The sequence below is a fragment of the Leuresthes tenuis genome, unplaced genomic scaffold (genome assembly GCF_036924035.1).
Source record: "Leuresthes tenuis unplaced genomic scaffold, fLeuTen1.0.hap1 SCAF_8, whole genome shotgun sequence".
In the NCBI taxonomy this organism is placed as follows: domain Eukaryota; kingdom Metazoa; phylum Chordata; class Actinopteri; order Atheriniformes; family Atherinopsidae; genus Leuresthes; species Leuresthes tenuis.
This window is the reverse complement of record NW_027325362.1, coordinates 35,669,611-35,696,601: the sequence shown is the minus strand read 5'-3', so window position 1 is coordinate 35,696,601 and position 26,991 is coordinate 35,669,611. Positions and strand designations below refer to the sequence as shown.

General features: G+C 39.5%; 1 protein-coding gene across 3 annotated transcripts in view; it reads right to left on the bottom strand.

Moving 5' to 3' along the window:
• Positions 1 to 26,991, bottom strand: part of hspa12a (heat shock protein 12A) — a 79,170-nt gene that overhangs the window by 25,963 nt on the left and 26,216 nt on the right. For 2 of the 3 annotated variants that reach the window (XM_072391589.1, XM_072391590.1), the window contains exons 2-7: positions 19,951 to 20,027; positions 19,218 to 19,345; positions 10,790 to 10,976; positions 9,509 to 9,613; positions 9,070 to 9,186; positions 3,971 to 4,142 (exon numbers count right to left, since the gene is read on the bottom strand). In XM_072391589.1, coding sequence (XP_072247690.1) covers positions 3,971 to 4,142; positions 9,070 to 9,186; positions 9,509 to 9,613; positions 10,790 to 10,976; positions 19,218 to 19,345; positions 19,951 to 20,027 — 786 coding nt within the window. Of the gene's footprint in view, positions 1 to 3,779; positions 3,795 to 3,970; positions 4,143 to 9,069; positions 9,187 to 9,508; positions 9,614 to 10,789; positions 10,977 to 19,217; positions 19,346 to 19,950; positions 20,028 to 26,991 lie in introns of all 3 variants that reach the window. The other variant, XM_072391588.1, reaches the window with a different exon arrangement.

The following is a 26,991-nucleotide window of genomic DNA, read 5'->3' as shown; positions in this document are numbered from 1 at the left end:
CTCGCCTTCGCCAGTGGGAGCCTGGGTGGGCTCGCTTCTGCCCTCTCATCGCTGCTGCTCTGGAGGGGCGTCCAAGTAACTAGAAGTCTGGCCATCCACCAGACGGGCTTCAGCCCCAGGTACCACAGCGCCCGAAATCTGGCCGTCCGCTCGTGGCCCTTCAGAGTCCCTCCCTCACACCCTTTTTGGATGTCTGGGAGCCATCATTGAGGGGGGGGCTCTGTCACATTTTCAGTTATGTTTTGTCAGGTTTTCAGGTCTTGGTTTATTTCTTGTCATGTTTTTTTCCCCTGTCACGTTAAGTTTCACTCATGTCATCTGTTTCTGTTCCACAGCTGCACCTCGTCACTAATCACCTCCCCACAGTACTTAGTTTCCAGGTACACTCGTGTCATTGCAGATTCCTCATGCCACGTTTTTCCACAGTCTTTATTCACAGTCTTGTCTTGTTTATTTATTCTTAGCCCAGTCTTGTTTTGTTTTGTCACAGTTAAGATTTTTGATGACCGGCTCAGCCACGTCCTTTGTTCTTGTCTTGTGCTTTTTTGTCTTGGAATAAACCTTGTTTATTGGAAGTTCTGCATCTTAGTCCTCCCTTCGCACCACAAACTCTGACACAAAATCAGGAACATCCTGTCTCAGGGTGATGCAGAGAAACTAGTTCATGCATTTGTTACTTCAGGATTGGACTACTGCAATTCCTTATTATTGGGCTGTCCCACATATTCTCTGAAAAGCCTCCAGCTGATCCAAAATGCTGCAGCCAGAGTTCTGATGAGATCTAACTGAAGATATTAAGTTTCTCCAGTTTTAGCTTCTCTTCATTGGCTCCCTGTTAAATTCAGAATAAAATTTTAGATTCTTCTCCTCTCCTTAATGACCGAGCTCCATCATATCTTAAAGATCTCATAGTTGGATATTTTCACAACAGAGCACTTTGCTCTCAGACTGCAGGTTTACTTGTTGTTCCCAGAGTTTCTAAAAGTAGAATGGGAGGCAGAGCCTTCAGTTATCAGGCCCCTCTCTTGTGGAATAAGCTGCCAGTAAATGTCCGGGAAGCAGACACCCTTTCCACTTTTAAGATTAGGCTTAAAACTTTCCTTTTCGATAAAGCTTATAGTTAGGGATGGCTCAGGTAATCCTGAAACATCCCATAGTTAAGCTGCTATAGGCTTAGACTGCTGGGGGACCTCATCTGTCACACCTTTCCTCACTTTGCTCTCCTTTTCCCCCTGTTTAATTTCACAATTGATATTATGTTCATGTGACATTATTGTGGTTATTAACTTGTGTTTCCCTGTTCCAACAGATATCCTTTGAATGGTGTTATGGTGTTTTTCCCCCCTCTTTTCCCTCTTTTCTGTCTTCTCAAACCCCAGCTGGTCGAGGCGGATGGCCACCCTTCCTGGTTCTGGTTCTGCCAGAGGTTTCTTCCTGTTAAAAGGGAGTCGTTCCTTTCCACAGTCGCCACAGGCACGCTCAGGACGGGAGATTGGACTGAAGACAAGTTTCGGTGCAATCTGTTGGTTTCCTTAGCTAGGACATTGTTTTTGAATTGGCTCTATATGAATTAATTGGATTAATTTTGAAACTGAAAAATTGGATTTGATCGGAGTATGATTACAATGAATTGAAGTCCCCCAATAATGACAACACAGCAGCTATGAGCTAACAGTCCAATAGTACGTATTCAATCATTCATTCGTCTTAAAGTATTGGTGAAATAAAGACCGATAATGCCTTATTTAGGGGCTGTATTGTCTATGCCCCATTCACTCCCATTGTATGGCTATATGCGGATCTCAAGTGATCTAAATAGTGTCCGAAGGATGCCGACTTTCACCAAATCACTGAGTAGATCGTAGAACGTATTTTATGCCAGGAATATGGCCCAGGTTTAAAAAAAAAAAAAAGAACTTCCCCTTTAACATGGAGGTGAGTACTGACGCCATGTGAACTAAGGTTTGGGCCCGTCCACACGAGTACGCAGCCTCACCCAATACGCTCTTGTTGTACGCCAACGTTTTAGGATCTTCCCACTAAGGGACCCGTTTTCAAAAAATACCGGTTTCACACCTCGAAAAAGTGGATCTGTCTGGACGCGAGGCCAAAACGAGTAAAAATTATAAAAAGTATTTTTGCGGATTCGACAAAAACGTTCTTGTGTGGACGGGCCCTAAAGCAGAAAGACCTCGCAGAAGAACATGTCAGAGGGACATTTCCTACACAGAGGAAAGAATACATAAAAGGAAGGACATCTTTTCAAGTCTCATTAACAGTGCAGAGAGCATGAGAAAGGTCTACCATTAACAGTACATCTATTTAATGTTCCAGCAAAAACGTCATTACATCATCAAAACTCCCAAGACAACTTTAAAGAATTAATCAAAATGTTGTGTAGGTAATATTTATAAAAAAAGTCTGTCTGCAACCGTTTCAATAAAAAAACAGCTCAAATACAAACAGAACAAAGTAAAAAATGTCCAGGAGAGCAATTTTCCTAAATGGTAAATGGACTTGTACTTGTATAGCGCTTTTCTAGTCTAGCTGACCACTCAAAGCGCTTCCCTACATGCCGCATTCACCCCACTCACACACATTCATACAGCACGTCTTAAGATTCTTAACTACGTGCTTTTTTCTAATCATTCATACCCCCAATGATACACTGGGGGGGCAACGTGGGGTTGGACGCTTTGACATGTAGCCCGGGGAAGCCAGAGTCGAACCACCGACCTTCCAATTGGTGGGTGAGCTATAGCCGCCCTAGTATGCTTTAAATTAGAAAAAAATAAAATGTTTTTTTTAAATAATCAATTAAGATACACTAGGCCTTTTCTGGGTCTGATTCATCTGAAAAAACTCTCTAACTTGTTTTTGCACAGGTATATATGAGCTATTATACTAAAACATCTTCAAAGGCTTAAAGCATGAAAAAATACATACATACATGAGAGAACAAAAACTAACCAGTGAAGAGATGGCAACAGGGAGCACGGATATATTTTTCTTACATAACTGTCTGGAATGTTTTAATTACTACTAATAAGTAGAAACTGGGTGTTCATTGCTGGCATGCAAAACAAAAACTGTGACAGGGAAGAGGCAAGGCTTGACTGAAGAAAACCATAATAATTGCTCTTTTTTAAGGGTGGTATTTAACAAAATCTGCAAAACAGTGAAAGAACTGTGAAAAATGAAAAGGAAATGAGGATATTTGCTGTTGCTGCTTCTCGTTTGTCATCATGCGTTTCACACTGAAACTTCTCTGCATTGATGAAACTATTCTGTGTTGAATTTACAGTTGACTGACAATAACTACGCTACATCGACAATGATATAATGATAGAAATTTACCAGATTCACCAAATAAAAAGGTAATTTGTCATAATCTGGTTATTATAATTAAAGGCCAGATAATAATAACTTCACCAAGCTAGAGCAACACATGCTTGAACCTGGCAGGAGGCAGTACCTTGCTGGTTACAGAAGAACATAACCATTGCAAGATGGCGGAGTCAATTTCTGCAATATTCTATATTTTGTATACTGTGAACTGGAAAAAAGCAGATACATGTAATCTGTAAACCCTAGGTGTTAAGCAGTACACCACTACGATGTCTGTCCTCACAATACTGTAATTAATCCATTTTTGAATTTCCCACTTTAAATCAACTGAAGTTTTTATAGAACAAGAAAAGAAGCAAAAGCAAACTGAAATGTGATGCTTTAAAAGTATGCCTCATGCCTTCTGTGTCTGGCTGCAAAAAGTTATTTACCATGGCCTGGAGACACTACAGAGAGAAACAACGTGAAGAAAACAGTAAGTCAAACTAGTCGGTGTCATACAGTAGTGGGAATGACTAATTATATATGTATGGCATGAGAAGACGGGAAATATATACAGCAGATTCAAGGTATTGCTGGAGAACAACCAAAACCACTTGGTTTGAGTTCTGAAGGGACATACCTTGAGTCATGCCACTTCCAACATTGTCATTGGGGCTGAAGCCGTTCTGGGTGGTCTGCATACCCAGGTCCATCATCTGGTGGAGGCGGAGCTTTCGGCAATAGATTGATGCTGCTTCCGGTTCTAAGGCGATGATCAGCTGCTCTGGGCTGTCACGGGATACCAAACCAGACTGTGGAGGGCAAAACAGCCAAGTGTTTAAAAGCTTGTAGTTTTCATCTAGCTTTGTATCTGAAGTAAACTTTGTTTTGAGGTGTTGTTTGTTTATATCAGCATCGTGACTCCGCAGCTGTGGAATATCTCAGCTGTTTATCTACTTCTTATGCACAATGATGTTGTTTGGGGCATCAATGACAATAATGAAAAAAAGTCTACAGTTAGAACAGAACACACCTTGTGGACATCATACAACCACACTGACTTTCATGTTCATTAAGAGTGATCACAGCCATTCCACTGCATTAATGCTGACTTGATCTGTGGTTCCCGGTGTTTCACAAAGTACGATGGGTGGCAAAGACTTGAGCAATCAGGCTCCTCTCCAGTCAGTTTGTGCTCAAGAGGCAAGTAAAGCCCAAAGCATTTCAACAGGATAACCTGAGCCAGTTTGGGCTGGCTCAGGCTATGAGCCACACCATAATATTCTTTAGGTCTAGGCTATTGGGATTTTTCCCATGATGCAGTAAAGCCCTTTTTTTCCTCCCCGTCTTCTTTTTATTGCACAGCTACATATCAGTAACTTGTGTTCTCAGAAGTTTATGCTGTGTGTTCTCTCTGACAGTCTACAAATTTCCACTTTGTTTTCTATCTCGCTCCTTCTGTAGCTTTTTTGAGCCACAGGTCATTGCACAAGATTAAATAGTCACGTAAAGACAGACAACACTGCAGCATGTAATAGCTCTGATAACCAATTCATCATTGGTGCAAAGTCTAAATTAAGCAGAACTTAATACAGGAACATTAACCCCTTTACAGGTGGGCAATTTTTGCCTGAAACTCCTAAAAATAAAAAAGCATACCCAAAGTAAATTGAAAGCTGTGCTTGAACCACTTTGAGTAGATGGCTGGTTGAGGTCTCTTTTGAAAGACAACACTCTGAATTTTCACCCACAACAAAGTCAGTGAGTGCTACTGTCACAGAGTAATATGAGCTTGAATGCATTGAAAGAGATGGAATTGTAGGTCTGCCTAATTTTTTTCACCAAATATGTGTCTTAAAAGTGACTTTAGCATGAGGCTGCGGACTGAAAAACACAAAGGGACTACAGCCTGAAGTCTTACCTTGTCCCACTTCAAATTTGACTGTAATACAACAACAAATGGGTATTTTGTACAGGTTTTTCTGAGGATAGGACCAGGCGTGCCAAAGCTGTGCCAAAGCTGTGCCATTTGGAGAGCCTTGGGGGAAAAAAGGCTGCCATTCCTGAACGCTTCAACATACAGTCATGATCTTGGGCTCTAATGAAAGGTTACACTTGGGACTGTCTTATCCCACATCCAGATCCTCTGTCAGTATTACTGACAAAGAGTAACAGAAGCACAAACACATTTTGTCTATAACCAGAGCTTTGTGCATACAATAAAAGTCAAAACAGTATGGTCAAAATACAATTAGTTTATATACATAAATAATGACATGGCAAACAACACTGAACACCATTCACAATTTGTATCGACATTATTTGCTGTTGGCAACATGCCAATCATTGTAGCAGTCTCTGCCTGGCACAAAGCATAGGGGCACATCACATTGCATGTGGCACACTTCACAGGAGTCTTGGTCTGGCAGTGTCTGCACCTCAAGCACCCAGCTGTGCCGTGTCCTGATATGTGCACAAGTTTGTGATGACTGGCAAGAAAAGGCCCAGGTTCAACTGAGGTGGTAGACCTCGTCTCTGCCAACTCCAAGGTCTCCCTGAATGCCTTCTGGTGCAAAGGAACCTCACCTCTGTTTCTGCCATGTTCTTTGTGCAAGATGCATTCACAAAATTTTTGACGTCCGTTTAGCCATGTTGTAGAAAAATAAACGAATAAACTGCAGAATCTGGAATTACGCACAACAATGCGTAATTTGCAACTCAAGAAGCTAGACTACTTCTCTGTGACCTTTTTATGCGTTACATTTGCCATATATGGAAGAAGAGAGCACCCCTAAAGCTGCATACCAAAGTTTCATTAGCTATTCAACGCAACTGGTTCGAGCCTCACACATAAGAATAGGTGTAGATACTTTAGACGCATCAGTGAGTAATTGACTATTGTGCCCCAGCAAACAGGGTAAACAGTCATCTATTGGAAGAAGTAAGATGTCCTTCAAAAGGTTAAAGCCCAGAGCGGTTTCGGTATCACAGTGTGGCTAATACATGCATGCTAATTAAAGTTATGATCAAGAATATGTGGAAAAAATTGCATCTGACAGAAACTTTGCCGACGCAGACTGTGTCTTTGTGGACGGAAGACTTGTTGTAGACTATTTTACTGGAGTACATTAACTGGACCTTTGCCCATGTAACAGGAACGTTTTTGTTGGAGTTTTATCTTTTCTTAGAATACTGTGAGACTTTATAGATGACTTTGACACTTTTTTGTATTTGCGACTGGTTTTACATAAGTGTTTACTGTGTCCACAGTTCTGATTGTATCCTGGATTGGCAGACATCATTGGAATTGCAAGACCCTGAGCTTTCCAACGTTATATATATCATATTTAGGTACATATAAAGGGGGGGGTAAGGAAAACCCCAGATTTGCCCTGAAGTATGCAACGTCCCACCGGCGGGACGTAAAAATGTTAAGAGGTCAAGTTCAAAGCCAAACACTGCAATCAACAGTTCAGAATGTTTACACGTACCCTAGAGTACAAACGGCTCTCTAATCTGTATTATCATAATGTCAACTTTGACAATGATGTAGTTTCAATCAAGAACTAAGAATAAAGTGCGAAGGCCTAATGCAAAACATAAGCCATGATATTGTGTATCCTAATTAAAAGCTGCTGGTGGGGAATGAGGATTGTTCTGGAATCACAGACTCACAGATATGTCAGCTTCCCTATAATGCATTTCACAAATATGTAGCCTACATCATATGTAAGCTGTAACTGGAAGTCATACAGGTTTGTTGCTCTACTTTTTTGTTTCAGTTTAATTGTCCTTCCTAATTTTACTTTAAATTTCTTTAAGAGCATATTCAATATGAGCTTTGCTTTGAAGAAGTCCAAAGAAGCTGCACTACATGAAAGACAAAAGGGCTGTAGGCAGGAACAGCTCCCTCCCTCTGTCCTCTCTGAACAGCCAATCAAATGATCACTGCCAGATGCTGAGTCACTGCAGACACCCAGCTTCTCCTCTGCTACCCTACTCTTTGTCTTTGACTTCAAGATTATTTGATTTCTTTCTCAGAGTTAGATGAGAGAGCGGATATGAAGTTCATGTATAATCAATGATTTTACATGATCAATTGTTGTGATGTAATCTGATAGCTGGTTCCACCTTGGATCTGGTCTCAAGTTGTCAAATATTCCATTCCCAGTTGCACAACACTGTTTTGACCCTACAGGAACTAGCAAAGAAAAAGATCTGAAGTGTAATGTACAAACAGTAACAAAGATAGTAACAAGTGCTGATGGTGTGACCTGTAGCAGGTCAACAATTATATATTCAGGTAAGTTCATTGTGCACTGCATTCACAAAAATGTACTACTTTGGTGCTTTTACGTTAGCTTCTACAGTTACAGTCCAGCATGATGCATACACTATTTTCTAACAAAGCTAAATTAAAAACTTGGTGAAGATCGGGTAGCTGAATAAAACCAGTAAACATCTTTCAACTAAGAGTTAATCTTTCTTTCTTACTATGATGAAAACTATCTATATTCTTGATTGCAATTTGGATGTTTACACGCAGTACATCTTACCCACCCATAATAGCTGGGGTGTGTCTGTCCTCTCTTCCACTCTCTTCTCTCCATTGTCACTGCAGACAGACACACCCGTGTGGCCATACACACGGATGGTCTGGAGATACAGTCATGTAAATTATAACATTCTACACTTATGAGGACCAGCAAAAGGTAGAAGAACCCGGAGAAAAAAGAAAATATAACCAAGCAGGAAAAAGTATATGAAGGCAGATGGCAGGCTTTTTTATTACTTGTAAATATTGTGTGTAAATGATGTGCTTAATAACCTGTAACCTCACCAGTATAACCTTTGAGTTATGTTAATCATCACCAAGAGTCATTTAATAACCCACATACTATATTTCTTTCATAAAACCGAAATCCCAAATATTAGCCTTTTGAGTCATTAACAGTGATGTAGAAAAACAACTGCCACCATGGACTGACAGGTAGTTCAGTTTTCTAATGCTCCACTTCAGATCCAAAATTGTGGACCCAAAACTTCCTGAAATCAGCACAAAACAACATTTTGGTTGATGATGCAGTAAAGACTATGTACAAAACTATATATTCTAATTTTTTTTAGCTGAATGGAATTAACTAGCTAGCCAGCACCAGGGACATAACCATCTGCCCAGGGTAGGGATGTAATGGTTACCTATATTACGGTAAAGCACAGTGAAATTTTGCACGATAAAGACTACCGATTATGTTTAAATTAATCTCATTATCGCGGTGGATTATTGGGATATGTAATAACAGCCTCATCCAAGTCTCCCAAGCTTCGAGCAGTATCTATCCTCCTAAAATGCAACTACGTTTTCGTTTTGAGACACTTAGCAGCTACTAGCTGAGCAGCTACTAGCCGGGTTAGCAGCTGTGTTGCTAAGCGTTTCCAAATTAAACGGAACCGAAGGCAGCCAGTCTACACTCTCTTTCTGTGCCAGTTGTTTGCCCCTGTAATGTCAAAGTTTCATTTTGATAAGATTTTGGCTATCAAAATTTGTGTGTAGGCACACGCCAATGGTGGGCTGCGCCTCCTCTATTTGGCATGTGTGAATTACGAAAGAGGAACAGTGGCAGATTAACAAGGACATCGTTTTTCATCAATTGAGGCACAACTGATATCTAAAAAAGATTTATGATTTTAAGCTGGAGTCTGGAAACAAATCAAAGTACTACATTTTGTTTTGCCCACCTTATAGGCAGCTTCTCGCATGAATTGCTTTGCAGGCATTTTCCAGATGGCAGGAACTGTGATCACCCATCTCACATCATTGTTGTCAAATTCTCCACCTGTCTGATCACTCAGCTCCTGCAGAAAAAAAACATTTAAACAAGGGTTAATGTGCCAGTGTGGAATAAGACTACCACAGTCAAGTAGCCCTGAGAACAGAAAAAGCCTGGTTTACTGCATGTTTTCCATGGATGACATAATGACACAAACCAACATATGTTCCACTCCAATGGTTTCTATTTTGATTAATTTAAGGTTTTAGATTGGTGCTGTCTCAAAAGCTTTTTTCCTTGGGGGTATATTCAAAAAATGCTATCCTACTCTGCATTGACACAGTAAGAGTATACATCACTGCCCATATAAGACATGAGTAAATGTAGAGCTGACAGACTTATGTTACCTTTAATGCTTGCTCCTTAAAGAAGGCCAGTGCATATGCAAAAATGTCAAGAGCTTTCACTCGTTTTCCATTGGCTGCGTGGAGGTCTGTGTCGATTGACAGATTCTGGTCGTCAGAGAGAGAGAGAGAGAGATATCAAAGTTAGAATTGTAAGACGGAATAAACAGACTAATTGTATTCTAGCTATGGTGTAGTGGTAAGATTGCCACCTTTCATGTTGGTGACCTGTAGGTGACCTGGGTTCAAATCCCCTGTATGAAAGGTACTACCTCCAGAAGGGGGTCATAAGGCAAGCATCTGCCAAATGCATAAACATAGATAGAGTACTGGGACATTTGGACAATTCTGCCTGAGAGAGAGTGGTGCCAGCTACAAGATGAACACAAATAAAATTATGGGGTGTGAGCCCTGGTGGAGAAGAGGTTTGGAGGCCAAAGTCAAAGCAGTCACTTTCAAGGCTGCAGGAGCATCTGATGGCTTTATGGTCTGACCGATATGCTGAGAAGACATTGATGTGGAGAAGGAATATCCTGAACTGGGAAAAATGCACTGATCGTACTTTTGCCTTTTGGTTGAGGAGTGTGAGGTGACCTTCTCAGCTTTGACACAGCAGAGGAACAGACTGGATGTGGAGAACAGCCTGGTAACGGCTGTTTTCACACTTTCCCCAGAACTATCAAAACTTATGACAGACAAACAAGCTCAAGTGTCTCATTAAAGCTCAGATGACTGATGAAAAGAAAGTAAAACTGCTATAGTAAGTCTGAATATTATATTTGTTGTTGTTTTGTTCCTGATTTTTAAAGTTTAAATGCCTGTTTAAAGTGGACTTATTCAAAGGAGTTCCAGTTTTTTGTGGTAAATGTTACAAGAGTTATATATAATAAAGTCAGGTTTATTATTTATTGTATGTTCAAATTAAGGAGATGAAATAAAATGATTTTCATTTAATTATTAATCAGTTGCGTTACGTTCTACTTTTAGAGAATCATCAACATGTATGAGTGAGGGGATACTCATGGTATGACAAAAGGCTCAGGGGGTACACAAGACAAAAAAGGTTGGGAACCACTGCTCTAAAGCAAAAGGTGTGAATCAGGCTACCTAAGCAGAGGGGAAGCATATGATGGACAGGTCATGTGAAAGGACAGCCTGCTGCAGTATCAGCTCTGCTGCACCACACAGTAACAGATGCATCACATCAGTCAAAGTGAGGCAGTCACTGAGTGATGAAGATGAAGCATGTTTATACTAGACAACACATCATATTTGCATCCTTACTGGAGTGGTGTGGAGCTTCATTTTGAATTTTTCCAGGTAGAGCCATTGTTTGGACTCGCTGGGGTCCAGGTCATGGTAAAAATCCCGAGCCGCATAACCAAAGCTGTGGAACTTCCTGTCTGGAGTCAGTAGGATGGTAGTTGGAGTCTTCTGATTGGACACACCAGGATCTCCACCCTCCCAACGTCTAGAAAGAGATAAGTCGGTTATCCACGATTATCTAAAAATATGAATTTCTTGTTTTGAGTTAATCAAATACTGACTTTTGGAACTGTTTGTATCAGTTGTACGGTATGTATCTTCCACAGTTTATTTGTAAATAGTTCCAATGAATTGAACTCAGTAAGTGCGTTCCCTGAGGAAAGCCACATGAACTCAGGTGCTAAATGGATTGAGCTACTGCAGTAATTCTAGACAAATTGAGGTCAGCTATTATGAGATTAATCTCTCTTTCTTGGGAGAAGTGGATTCTGTCTCTCAAAGAATACCTGAAGTGTGGAGAAACAAGACTGATTGTGCTGGTGCTTTTACACACATGCTCTTTTGGTTGCTTTATATCTGACTGTCACACATAAATGCATTTCCATTACTTTCCTAACAGGAAGATCAGCAAAGAAACAAATCTGACTGCAATACCATCAAGGGTGAGATGGCTTATGCTTCTCCAAATCAAACTGTTGTACATTACTCAAAGTAACCTCAGAAGACACCAGCATACAAAAAAAGAAGGACACAGCTGTTGTGACTGGAGATTTCTTTCACCTGCATTACTGAACAGTTTAAAACTTAGGGTAGCATAGGGTATTTCTGTCTTCAGACATCCGTGTCAAACCTGAGGAAACATGACAAACCCATAGAGCTCCTTTCTACTTATTTGCCTATTTTAAATCATTCCTTAAAAGGGTAAGAAGAAAGTCATTCGAAGTCAGAAGGTGCGTTAAATATCACACAATTCAATTTCATTATCATTCTTGGTTTCATGATTCAATTCAAAATCTATTCTTGATCAAAATATATATATATAACCTAATATATATATATATATATATATATATATATATATATATATATAACCAGAGCTATAAGCTATAAGCTCTTATAGCTCTTACAACCAAAATTATATCAACCGATTAGGCTGCAAAATAATGCTGCCTCAGCAAAATTCAAGATTATTTATTGTCATGTAACAATGTGCAATGAAATTTGTTGTGCTTGGTGTCAGCTCAATTTGCACATTTAAGCAGGTAGCTCCAAGTGGGCTGAGCCAATACTAAGCTAAACTACTTCTAGTAAACCACATAAATTAAAATGTGAATTTGTACATTAGCATATATTGCTTCTTAACTCATATCACAGACCTATATCCAATTAAAATTGGTTAGTGTTGTCACAATACCAACATTTTGGTATCGATACCGGTACCAACATGTATTACGATACTTTTCCACATAAAAAGAGAACACAAAAAATCTCATTGACTTTATTTCAAAAGAAAATCTTAGAATAAAATAAGAAAGTAAAATAAAATACCACAAAGACAGGCTTTCCTAATGCACAGACAACACAATTAAAAAAACTAGAACATTTTTGTATTCTTATTCTAAATTTCTCTCTTTTTTTCGTAAGAAGGTCTCGTACAAACACGCCACGTCAGATTCAACAAATGCTCTTAACTTCAGAAAAAGAGTGTAAACGACCTGCGTAAATGATGAATGCCACCCGTGCGTATCTTCGTGCACGTGCTCGTGCACGAAGATAGTAAATGTGCAGACTCCACGCCCAAAATAATACCATATAAGGCTATGCTTCCTCTCTCCTGTGCCAGGAAGTGTTGAGTCATGAGAATGGCATCAAGGTGCAAAAAGAAAAACTTTACGGGCTCTGAGACTGAAGTTCTGCTTTCAGAGATCCAAAAAGGAAAAGCTGTCATTTTTAGCCGTGTCAGCAGTGGAATTGCAGGACCTGCTAAAGCGAAGAAAGCAATTATGAGTGCTGTTAACTCCGTGTCACCTGTATTTCGTAATGTCACCGAAATAAAGAAGACATGGTTTAATATGAAAATGGCTTAAAAGAAATAAATAAATAAAATAAAAATGTATCGCCATGGGCAGGCGCTCCATGACTGCAACTAAAGCCGTGCAATCAGCTGTTGCCTCAGCATGATGGCACTTTGATGGGTCTGTGAGGGTCTTCTGGCACCACACCTTCTGGCATGCCTGGGCTGGTTCTGGTTGTGGGAGACCCTTATTCATGGCAATATTGTGCAAAATGCAGCATGCATTCTATAGAGCAATCCATAGATCTATAGATCCAGGTCTGGATCACTCGTAAATTCTGTTCGTACCTGAAAGAAAACTTAAAATACGAAAACATTGATGAATGTGCAAATTCTCCTAAATAACTCGTACACACGACTTAAGAACAAATCTGTTTGTACGAACGGTTCTTGCATGAGGCCCAATGATCTAAGTCACAAGAGCACAGTGAGTACTGGGATGGCAATCCTTTTTTCAAAGAGTTTTCTGTCTATTTGTTTTGATCTGCAAGAGATTGTTAAAGGGAGATTAATTAAAGTGGTTGCTAAATATGACAAGTCCGCCCGTGTCTTGTTAAATGTATAAGTTGTTAAGTTGTGCCTCAACAGACATTTTAATTGTAGGAGGGGATTTTAACCGTACTACTGATGATCTGGACAGGAATCATTTAGAACCCAATGCTCAGTCAAAGGTGTTGAAACGGATTATTGAGACTTATGAGTTGATTGTGTAGCGATCTAAGCACAGGAACACAGTAAGGATAACTGTATCTCTTCAGCGAGGCTTTTATAGTTTTAAACATCAAGTGCAATTATTTAGATCTAGTTTCTTGTGTCCAGTAGTTTTTTCAGATCACTGTTTGTTAATAGGAAATGTTTTCGTAACTGGGATCAAACTTTAGACTCTGTGCTGTTAAATGAATGGCAATTTATTATTTTTTTTGGCAAAAATGGTCTGCAAAGTCCCAGTTTTCATCTTTACAACAATGGTGGGATGTTGGCAAAATATAACAGTTTTGTAAACAATACCATTTCACAAGAGAGACCACTCAGTCAATTACAGAGCTAGAGACTAGTATAGTGGAGTTGCAGAGTTTAAGTGCTTCCACAGGGGATGGAGGCCACTTTCAGAAGGTCAAAAAGGCTACTTTGGCGGATCTGCTGGGGCTTAGAGCACAGGGGGCATTGGTCTAATCACATTTTCAAAATGTTTCTGAAATGGATGCTCCATCTAAGTTCTTTATTTTACCTTGAGAAGAAGAATGGTCAGAGCCGGCTCATTCACTGCCTTCGATCAGTTGATGGGAGGGATCTCACTCAATCATCTGACATAACAAAAGAGCTGTGCCAGTGAGTACAATGAGGATCAGCTGATGTCTGAGCTTTTTTTTTGACATTCTGTCACAGATAGCAGCACAGGACAGTGCACACCTGGAGGGTCCACTGATAATGCAGGAGCTGCAGGTGGTGCTGATGAGCATGAAAAATGGCAAAACTCCAGGTTTAGATGGTCTCCCTGTGGACTTCTAAGTCCTTTTGGCCCACATTAGGGGAGGACTTGTTTGAGGTCCTAAGTGTGGGGTAAATTGCCTCTCAGCTGTCGGAGAGCAGTCCTTACTCTTCTCCCTAAAAAAGGAGATTTGTGTGAGATCAAGAACTGGAGGCCAGTGAGTCTGTTGTGTGCCAACCACAAAATCCTCTCAAAAGTGTTGGCAAATAGGTTATAAAAGGAGCAGGTTGTTCACATTGATCAATCATACTGTGTCCCTGGCAGATTTGTTAGAGATAATATTTCATTAATTGGGGATTATTTGGATGTCTCTATTTGATTTAAAGTTTGGTCTGATTTCTCTTGACCAAGAGAAGGCTTTCGATCGGGTGGAGCACAAATCTCTTGAGGCATTTGGTTTCCCCACCGGTTTTTATTGCCTTGACTAGGACTATTTATTGTGATATTGAAAGTGTATTGAAAGTTAATAGTGGTTTAAGTGCTCCTTTCACTATAGAGAGGGGTATTCGGAAAGGTTGTGCAATGTCAGGTATGCTGTATTCTATAGCCATTGAACCTATGTTATGTCAGGTGAGAAAACAATTAATGAGAGTAAAACTAAGGGATACCTTTTTACCCTTGTATCTTTCTGCATATGTGGATGACATTATGGTGGCTGTAAATGGTGAAAGTGATGTTGAAAAACTAGTAAAGATTACAGAATGCTTTGGTAAAGTCTCCTCTTCAAAGGTAAATTGGGAAAAGAGCACGGCATTGATAGTAGGTAAATGGCAGCGGAATGAGCCTAAGTTACATGCTGGTCATAAGTGGTTGAAGAGTGGGATCGAGTATTTAGGTGTTCATCTGAGTGACCAGTCAGAGGAATTGAAAAACTGGGAGGGAGTGGTAGAAAAGGTGTAGGGGAGGTTAAAGAAGTGGAAGTGGCTGTTACCTCGAATTTCTTATAGAGGGTGTACACTTACTATTAACAACTTGGTGACCTCTACTTTGTGGCATCGCCTGGCTGTAATAGAACCTCCAGCAACTTTATTAAGGAAAGTACTGAGTACTATTGTCGACTTCTTTTGGGATAGATTACACTGGATACCTCAGAGTGTCTTATTTTTGTCAAAAGAAGGTGGGCAGGGCCTGGTACATCTAGCCAGCTGGAAGGCGGCTTTTAGATTATTTTTTTGCAGAGGTTTCTCTATGGCCAGATTTACCATTGAGACATGTTGCTGATTTTATCTTTGGACAAATTGGTGAGTTAGGGTTTAGGAAGGCACTGTTTTTATGGATTGTTCAAATTTGAATTTGCATTGTGTGTCACCATTTTATAGCAGTGTGTTTAATGTGTGGAGACAGATGGAAACAGGCAGACTAGGCTGTGACGCTTCTTTAAATTGGCTTCAGAGGAGCCATTTATTAGGGGTTCTCGGCTAGGTGTTGCCTGGGAAGAAGCACCACTGATTTATGAGAGATTTAAGGACAAGGGCACAACAACATCCCGGCATCTGCTGGAGCTGGCTGGAGCTCACTTGGACAATGCTGCAACTCTGGCACAAAGGCTGGAGGTCCGATCTGTTTGGGTGATCAGTCTGGTGTTGGACAGTTTCAGGAAGGTGTTGTCGAATGAGGACAGAGCGCTGCTGGCTGGACAACTGACACCTGATGACCCTGATCCTTTTCCCAAGTTGTGCATTAGGCCTGAACTTATAGACTGTGGAGGCCCCCTGCTGGAGCAGGGTCAAACGTGGATGCCACTGGACTCTGTGAGGGGAAAGATACTCTATCAAGGCTGTGTTAAGGTCTTAAATAAAGGAAAACCTAATGGAAGAGTAGACACACCTTGGAGGGATCATTTTAAAATGCGATCAGAGGTGAAATGTGTATGGGGCATGCTTTATAAACCACCATTAACAAAAAAATATTGGAGATTTGCAGGGGCGAATTTTACATGGGATTGTGGCAGTAAATGCTTTTGTGTCACTGTTATATCCAACAGTCTTAGATAAGTGTCCTTTTTGTCCTGTCAGAGAGACAATATTTCACTGTTTTGTGCATTGTCTGAGGCTATTGTCTCTTTTTGGAGCACTTCATACTTTATTGCTGTCCTTTAAAGAGCAGTTTACTGAACAAATGTTCATTTTTGGCTTCTCGTACGTTAAGAACAAGAAAAAAGGTCGACTATTGAATTTCCTGTTTGGTCAGGCGAAGTTGGCTATTTATTTAAGTAGAAAGGAAAAGTTGGACAGGGGGAAGAGGTGTGATTGTTTGCTAATTTTTAAGAGTTTGGTTAGAGCACGTATTATGTTGGAATACAGATATTATATTAAGATGGAGGATGTGGGAGCTTTTCAGAACGTGTGGGATTATGAGGGTGTACTTTTTTCTTTAAATGAACTGGAAATTACTTTTGTTTTCTTAATTTAAAATTGTTTTGTATTGTTTTGATTTATTTGATTTGTTTTGTTGGATTGCACAGTTTGTGGTGTAAAGGTGTAATATTTTTTGTGAATAAATTAAAACTAAAAAGAACCTCTCCTTTATCTCTCTCTGTCGTTCCATGCTGTTCGCTCACCTGCTTGCTCCAGCTACACAGCGGTGACATCACGAGCCGACGTAAAAAAAGAAGTACTGGTCTCGTCGCAGTATAATACCATTTTAAATGCCTCAGTACCCCGGTACCAATTTAGTACCGGTATACCGAACAAGCCTAAAATGGGTATTCAAGTGCAGCTGAGATTTGACGCAGAAAAAACACCCAAGGGGTACAGGACCATGTCATGGAAAACACCACTATATGTTTAAATAAGGTTTTCTGAAAAAAAAAAAAACTGTTTCAGCAGCAGTGGCTGTATTGCGACATATACTGGTCTTTTGATGTAAAGTAACAACAATAACATATGTTCTTTTCTAAAGTCAGAACTCACTAGTTCTTACTAGGCTAACATTAAATACAATGCCAGAGGCTGGCCTGACATAACTTTGAACAGTGAAGTATGTACCATGTTTGTGACTATATCCAATAAGTGAACTTTACTGATTAAGAGCCAACTCAGGTGGAATGTAGGATATCCAGAAGCTACATTTCTATGAGGAAGTTTCAGATTGATGGATTCATCCTCTGTAAAGTCTTTGGATAAGAAGAGATTAATTGTGCCTAAATAAATATTCAGCAGGATCTGAAACTCATCAATTGGACATCAATTAGGGAAGAATTATAAATATTCAGTTAATGACCTGTATATGTCCCAACATCATCAAGAAGATGAAATCACTTAAAGAAATATCCAGAGGCCGATTTTCTTTGTCGTTCACAGCCACTTATGGCTCATTTGGTGGGTTTTTTTGTTTGTGTTTTTTCCCTATTGTGAAGGTAAAGTTGCTTGAGCATCACAGGTTCTGTCAGTACGTAAATCAAACATGTCTTTGAAGAAGTGTTGTTGAAAAAAAAATGTAGATAGCAATCTTGGACTTGTACTCCATCAAGGCAAGGCAAGTTTATTTGTATAGAACAATTCAACAACAAGGTGATTCAAAGTGCTTTACAGAGACATTAAAACAGAAGAAATAAAAAGCAGGATTTAAAATTTAAACAAAAGAAGGAAATAAGAACAATAGATAAAATCAGAAAAAATTATATATATGAAAGATAAAATCAATAGTTAAAACATGATTCCGTTTTGAAACTCAAGCTTATTCAAATGCAGCTGAAAATAGATGTTTTCAGCCTGGACTTAAATCCTGAGAGTTTCAGCTGATCTGAGGCTTTCTGGGAGTTTGTTCCAGACATGTGGAGCATAGAAGCTGAAAGCAGCTTCTCCATGTCTGGTTCTGACTCTGGGAACTGATAAAAAAACGGATGCAGATGACCTGAGGGGTCTGGAAGGTTCATAGTGGGTCAGGAGGTCACTGATGTATTTTGGTCCTTGACCATTCAGAGCTTTATAGACCAGCATCAGAACTTTAAAGTCTATCCTCTGATGGACAGGCAGCCAGTGTAAAGACTTCAGAGCTGGACTGATGTGCTCCACTTTTTTGGTCTTAGTGAGGACTCGAGCAGCTGAGTTCTGGATGAGCTGCAGTTGTCTAACTGACTTTTTAGGCAGACCTGTAAAGATGCTGTTACAATAATCAAGCCTACTAAAGATGGATGCATGGACTAGTTTTTCCAGGTCCTGCTGAGACATCAGATCTTTTAGCCTTGATATATTCTTAAGGTGGTAGTAGGCTGACTTTGTTATTGCCTTAATGTGTTTGTCCAAATTTAGGTCTGAGTCCATCACTACACCCAGATTTCTGGCCTGGTTGGTAGTTTTTAGATTTATAGATTGAAGCTCTGTGGTGACATCATTGCTATTTCAAGATCATGGAATTCACTGTTATGGTATCTTGAGGTGTTTACGGGGGCCTAATTCTCCCCACCTGATAATTCATATGACATGTCCTCCATTTAAGTCAGCTGATAAATCAGACTGATTGATCAGGCCCATCACATTTTTGAGAAGACGCACATTTGATTTAGTGAAGTACCAGGTTGCTTTTGTCTGTGTTGTCACTGAGATGGAGTTACAGTAATCTATTGTTCAAATTCAGGAAGTGCACCGATGCTTATGACACTTCGGAGAAGCAAGTAATCCAGTTGGTCATTTACTAAATAAAACTAAAGTAAAAATAATGTGCTTCTGCTTGTTCCTCTTGCTTAAATAATGTTTAACCCAGATTGTTTAATTATATTTAAAACAGAGATACAGAAAAGTCAATTTGTCTACTTATTTATTTTTAAATAATGACTACTTTGTTTGAAAGAGGTAGGTCAGCAGAGTACTATTACATTGATGTATATGGAGCCCACCCCACTCTTCTTCCCTGTGAACGTCTGCATTGCAGTGCTCACCTACCTCATGGTGTGAATGCACTCCGGCTCCTTAGTGAAGGCGTAAGCATAACCACTGGATGTGGTGCCAAAGTCAATAGCAACCACCACCATAAAGGATGGTTCTGTCTGCACCTGGTCCGTGTCGCTTTGCTGTGCACAAATGACAATACACAGACACAGTTAAACAGGTGCACAGTGCAGCAGGTAAAGCAAGGGACCTACATCAAAGGCATAAAAAAATCACAGATCAGGTTTAAAGCCAAACATTTAAACCTGTTATTGATGCTACAACAGTACAACTGTATTCTTAAAATAATCATATTGTTTTGATAGATACAGCAAAAGCTCAAGTTTGGGCCAGTTCCTGATTCAGAGAGTTTTCCTCCTGTACCTCCAGTGAACATTGAGTCAGCGTTATTGAGTGTTTTTTCCACACCCTGCAGTGGTCCTCTAACACTCTTATGTAAGATAGATGAGTAAGGAAAAGAAAACAAAGAGCAGCCAAGACGTAGTTGAGAGCTGAACTATGCTTTTTCAACTACAGTAGGGAGGGATTTGGTTTGTGCTTAACAAATTACAGAATGATTCTAACGTGCTCAGTGTTGTAGAAGTCAAACTTTGTCATAATATTATCACAATGACATCGCATTTTAACAAATCATTAAAAGAGAACCTTGTTAAGGTTGAAAAACCAGTCAGCAGATTATACCACACGTGAAATAATTATGTAAAGAAACTAGTACCACAAGAGTCACCTGGTTGTGTGAGGGAGACAAAGGGGTGATTCCAGGGTCACCCATGCTCTTCGCTGGAGAGGGATTTGCCATCGCATCTGCAGAGGAGGACATAAAAAGATCTTTGTGTCACAATGTCAGTATATTGTTAATAATGTCTGTTCATTTTTCTTTGTTGTATTAATTTACATTGTTACTGAAACTTCGCTATGTACAACCAAACATCCTCAAGAGTTGAATTTTATTCCTAGTATAATGCTAACATTTATTCTAAAAGCAAATTTCTGTGTTGCCACCACTTTGCACCGCAATGACATTCAGTTATTTAGGGTGTCCATGAATGTATGTTATTAAACATCAGACATGAATAGAAGAGAATAGAATAGAAAAATGCTTTATTCATCCCCCAGTGGGGGAAATTCAAATTAGTCAAGTAGCTCACATTTCTTTCAATATTTACAGTGACTGTATATTAGAACAACAATACTAACAATAAATCAATAAATAAATACATTTGAGAAAAACATGTCAGCAGTCACTGTTAAAAAGCCTTATAGATGTGGGGACAAAGGACATTTGACAAAAAATGTCATATGCTTTGCTACTGGAATAAACTCATGAAGGTTATCTTGAGGAAAACCATTCAAAATGGGCTAATTACATATCTTTTTTTAATTAATTATCTTTTCTGATCAACGAGTTGAAAATCTTATACTATCCTCAATCCTTATATTTATTTATACTTCCAATAGATTTTACAGGTTACATTGTGACTTTCTATATAATAAATCAGAGAAAGAGAAAAAAATTCTCTTGATATATTGGAGAATGAAAATTCACAATGTCTCCAAAAAAATTGATAAAAAAGATTTCCTATGTGCACAAAGATCCACAATGTGCACAATTACATCCAGAAACACTAATGTGAGCTTAGTGAAACCGAAAACCAAGGTTTTCTGTTCTTTATTGAGAGGTAAAATTACCCCCCATTCGCATTCATTTATTTGTGGAAAAGACAAAGCAATCGCAGAAAATCATGTAAAGCCTTTTATCAACTTTAAATGGAAGCTTGAGTTCAAAGAAAAGTGTGTAGCATTCAATACATGTGAAATATCAAAACTGTTTTCGTCTTTGTCTACACATCAAATAAACTAAATCAATAAGTTAAATCAACATTTGTAATTTTCCCTGTGAAAATAATCCCTTTATACCTCAAACTGTCTTAGATGTAATTACATTTCTGCCCCCTGTCACGATCATGCTTGGCAATGTTGGTTTGCTGTGGATTCTGAGTCTTAGGTGGGGGTCTTAGGTGCCCAGCACGGCATCGGCGTTAGATGGAGGTATACATCACACACAAAACCACACCTGTCACCCTCATAGTCTCAAGTAATCACTACGAGAAGATTGAGTTCCTTCTGTTCCCGATCTCCAGCGTTCCTATAATCCCTGGTTTTCCCTGGCTCGGATTACATAACCCACATATCCTCTGGTCTGACAGCCGAGTTGAGAGTTGGAGTCTCTTCTGCTTATCTAACTAACTCAAGTCAGCCCTCCAGTCGTCTAGCTCCCCACCATCCGACACTTCCTTTTCCCCAGTGGATCTGTCACTGGTCCCCACTGAGTATCATGACCTTGGCACAGTCTTTAGTAAAGATAGGGCCCTGTCTTTACCCCCTCACCGCCCTTACAAGTGCGCCATCTTTATTCTATCAGGAGCGCCTCTGCCAGAGCGCGAGGCCATGGACTCGAAGCCGGATCCTTTTTCGTCCAGAAGAAGAATAAGACCCTGCGACCTTGCATCGTTTATCAGGGGTTAAATGAGATTATTATTAGGAATAAATATCCCCTGCCGCTCATTTCCTCTGCCTTTGAACCCATTCAGGGCACAACTATCTTCTCCAAACTCGATCTCTGCAACTCTTACAACCTGTTCCGGATTTGTGAAGGGGATAAGTAGAAAACTGCCTTTAGTACACCCTTAGCCCACTTTGAATACCTAGTCATGCCCTTTGGCCTAATGCTCCCACAGTGTTTCAAACCCTTATAAATGATTTCTTGAGAGACTATTTACATCTGTTTGTGTCTAGAGGCACCCAATTTTCATCTTTATTTTCTTGCCAACCAGTTACAGTACATTTCTAAAAGGATTAGTCACACAACTGGAGCTGTAAAGTCCTACTTGACTGGTCGACTATTGGTTGATACGTTCTTGATCAACCAAAATTCTGATTGGTCGATATATATATATATATATTTTTTTTTAATATATTTTTTTTTTTGCCGTGTTAATTTCATACAGTCTATGGTTAGTTTCATCAGGAGGAAAGTACCAAGTGCTAATGGGGGTGTTTTCAGAGCACCCCTGTTTCAGTACATAAATCCTACTACAGGATTGACTTCTTTTTGATGGATTCTAAGTTGCACTTACCACAATATACTTATACCAGATCATGCTCCTGTCTCCTTAAGTCTTAACTTGAACCACAAAAGAGGTAAACATAGCTGGCGTTTGAATAATACACTGTTAAAAGATGAAGACTATATTTAAGCCCCAATGATATGGGCGATGTAGATGATTCCACTCTGTGGGAGGCCATGAAGGCTGTCCTTAGAGGCCATATAATATCATATCAGACAGCAGAAAAAAAAAATCTAAGGAAAGATTAACCAAAATTGATGATCAACTGACCAAGCTAGAAGCTTCATACAAAACTGAACAGAAAACAGAGGTACTTAATAAAATAACTGCTCTACAGTATGAATATAACTGTCAAAAAACACATCAAAATTACTAGAACAAGTCAGACAAGAGATATTTTGAGCTTGGCGACAAGCCGCACAGGCTGTTAGCTCGCCAGCTGAGGGAAATACAGGTTTCCAGTGTCATATATTATATTAAGTCTGACGGAGGTGCCTTACATACGGACCCAATGAAAATCTATGAATGTTTTGCAGATTTCTATGCTAATGTCTATCGTTAACAGGGTGTCCTAGATTTTCAAGTTTTCTATACAATTTTTGAGAATCTGGACTTACCCAAATTATCATTGGACTTGGCTGATATGCTAGATAAAGACATCAATCTGGATGAGATCATGCAGGTTATCTCTTCCCTCCCCAATAATAAGGCGCCGGGTCCAGATGGTTTTAAAGTAGAATTTTTCAAAAAATTTGGCTTTAAGTTGTCACCTCTACTCTTACGCATGTTCAACCATACGATGCTAACCTCGGCTTTGTTGCCTACTTTTTACAAAGCAAGTATTTTGCTAATCCCAAAGCCAGGCTGTGACACCCCCCCCCCCCCCCCCATCAAGTGGCCCGACATGATGTCTGTGCTCAAAAAATTTGGATTTGGACTCTCCTTCATGAAATGGATTTGAATAATTTATTCACGTCTGACCGCATCAGACGTCACCCAGACCTGCTTAAGGACTTCAGGAGTAATAACTTCTATATCCATGAAAAAAAGCAGCATTCAGTGCTAAAAGCAGGCAGCACCAGCACCCTTCACTCTCCACAAAAGTAGGAAAAACATTCAAGCTGCATTGCAATTAGCTTTATTTATATGTATTCATTTATATTATTTCATTCTATATTGTTATATCATATTTATATTCTCACAGTGATTTTTAAACTTTCATTGTTCTAACTTAATCATTTTTATTTATTCATACTGACTTTTCTAAAAAGATTTTGAGTGCAATAAGAAAATGTTGAATCGATTTTATTTTTTATTTTATTCATTTTAAAATTGTGTTGCCTATGCATTAGAAAAGCCTGTTTTTGTGGTATTTTATTTTATTCACTGATGCATAGTCATAGTTCTAAGATTTTCTATTAAAATAAAGTCAATAATGACATTTTTTTGTATACTCTTTTTATTTGGAAAAGTATTGAAAAGTATCAAAATACATGTTGGTACCGGTGTCGATACCAAAATGTTGGTATCATGACAACACTAGTCCGTCCCTTTCAAATTTTGTCCAGCGTCACTGCCCACATACTCCCATGTGTGCTTCATGTTAGCACGGCTGTTAGGCAATACATCCACCAGAGGGCAGTTCAGAGTTCACTTCCGAATTCTGACATCCGTTTCAGACAAAAGCAAACATGGCGACAGTGGAGGAGATCATAATAATGCACCTTTACAGAAAGAGACATAAAAAGATGCAGTGCAGTAGTCTTACACATCATGTGGGTTGTTTTGTATATGTATGCTTTTATCAAGCACAACAGTTTCTTAAGAAGGTCCACCAGCCCAGCCCATTTCAGTTTCACTCCCAGAGTATTGTGAGTTTGCTGACGGTTATTGTTTGGATCTATGCATATACCCCGCCTGACTTTCTGACCTGATCCTTTCTGAAGGAAATAGGATTTGGAGCCCCCAGCATAACCTGTTCTCATCTATCCAAGCCAAGACCCACAGATCTGCCCAGTAACCTGATCACCTTGGACATATTCCCTCTCCCACTAGCCTGCTCCCCTTCACCTTACTCTCCAACCCCTGCTGCAGCATCACAACCTAGTTCATGGAGATTTTTATTTTTTAAATCATCCATCTGGTTCCCCATCTTTCACTCCCACATGTGAGTTCTTCTACCTTCTGATCCAACTCTTACCTGGTTTGAATTCTGACTAATCCAACTCCCTGTTTAGACTGCTGAGATGATCCATCTCACCAAATCACTGTTGGCCACGGTTGCATTCTGCTCAATAGTTCCTGAACTCCTCTCTTCACTTTGAATTCTATTAAATCCATTACTCTTTACTTCTGTCACTGGCCTTCTTTAAGTTCATCATACTCAACTGTCACAAAGATTTGGACCTGCAGTTTTATATTTAGAGTACTTGGCACTATTGGGTGTGAGCACTGTGGATTTTTTGGGAGGCTGAGTTGCATTTCAGAGTCATGCCAAATGTGATCTGTTGCATTTGATCAGGAACTAAGCCACTGATTTTTATGCCTGTGCTTTCGCCGCAATCTAACAATCTGAGCTGCATACCCCGCAGTGATAACTAAACTAACAGTTAGTTTTCCTGGTTAGCAAACATAATTGTAGTTAACTTTTCACCAGCATCTGACATCAAATATAGATTATAAATCTAGTTACTCAACAGCGTTAATGGGGATAATTCTTCTAAACAGCAATAAAGTCAGATTGCCTTGTGCGCTTTCTCCCAAGCTCTGAAAGGATGGAGTTGGCTCTGTTTTCAGGGAAAAGGGACTAAAATAACAGAAGCAGATATCCTTGTGTAAAACTGGTCAAAACAGCCCATCGCATCCAAATGTTATATAACAGGAGTCAGTGGAAAGGAAAATCTTCAGTTCACATGGTGAGACAGGTGCTGCCAGCTCCTCACGTACATAATACAACTACATGTAACCACGTTGCATACTTTTCAGCAAATCTTCCAGCTGGAATTTCACTTCATGATTTATTTCTTTAAATCAGTGCTTCAGGGGAAAAATTGTCATCAAGTTAGGAGCTAACAGCAATAAATTAATAAATGCTATTCTTTGAGTGTTGTTATTTAAAACGCTATCTGTAGTAACTGAAAAGCCTCATAATATTCTGATTACTTTACACAGAAAAAGCGTCTAGCTGAAAGGCTAAGTCTATTCGATATTTCAGACCGAAGAATTATTTATTATTCCCGTTTATTGGCTTATCATTTTAAACCTGTAAGCCACTTGGATCTTAATGTTCTTGATTAGATAAACAGTCCAACTTTCAGTTCAGTCTGTTGGCACTCTGGGTAAAATTCTAATGGCTGCTTGAACATTTCAGTTTAAGCAGTAACTCCTGTCAGCTCCAGGCATTGCCATATTGGTAAAAGTTTGGAAAATATTTGGTCCTCAGTTTGGTGTAAGAGGCTGGCAGGCGAGCTGAGGAACGAACATGAAGGTAAGTGGCATGGGTCTGGAACTAAACTCAGGAGCTATTGTGAAGTGTTGCTTTCACTGACCACCAAATTACTTGATTTGCTGACCCTGGACACTAACTTACAGGCTGTAAAGGGCTGAGCAGTGAAAAGAAGCCTGCTTTCCTGGTGCAGAGCTGTAGACTGACAACATCCTCTCCATTCAAAGAGCAGCAAATGTCTGTTGCACCTGTCTTTAAAACACGGTGACATTTCAACTGAATTGGAGATTGTCTCTCCATTTGCTTCCATCATTTTCATTAGTCTGGCTTAATAGCCTTTACTGAAAGTGTTCTTTGAACGCATACAATAATAATCCTCCCTCAGCGTATTGTGAGTGTCTGGCAGAATTGTCTCACAACGGGACATCATGTTATCCATCCTATTTTTCTGCCTCACTCACCCTTTTCTCTAGTCCACCCCTACAGAGTGGATGAGTGGTCTGAAGACCCATAATACACTTTGCCAGGCAATTACGGTGCCGAATTACAGACCACCTGTGGCTAGACTCCATCTCGCCACCATCCAGCCCACTCCCAAAATCACCTTAACAACATGGACTTTTTTTTTCCTCAACAAAAGCAACAAAAATCAAATCACGATCAGGAAAGTAAATGTAATTTCATAATAAATATCTCGTGCACTGTACAACTGAGCACTATAAGTTGGAGATCACTCACTGTATCTTGCCTAAAACCGTGTGCTTGGTCTTTAAATTCCTGCACAAAATCTGAAAATATATAAGTTTGAATTTGGTTGTAATTTACTTTGACGTTTGGTTTGTGATGCTTGTTTTAACCAGAAGCAATTTGTTTCAAAAGGTTCAAACACTTTTTGGAAAAGGATAAAAGTCTATAGCCATCTCAGTTGCCTGCTATGATGATATAAGTAACTCATTACAGGTTGTAGGTGAGCATCTGTAGAAACTGTGTTTGTTTTTAGTCACATAAATGTCCTCCTTTCATAACCAGTAGTGTGATTTATTTGATTACTAAATTCCTACAGACAGCAGAGTTGGATTTATTGTTACACCTTCCCAGCAAACTATCATTTTTACCTCTTAGTTTTCTGTGTTAACGCAAGCTGCCAACCTAAAATATTGAAACATTTAGATGAACACATTAGTGTCTGTAGGAA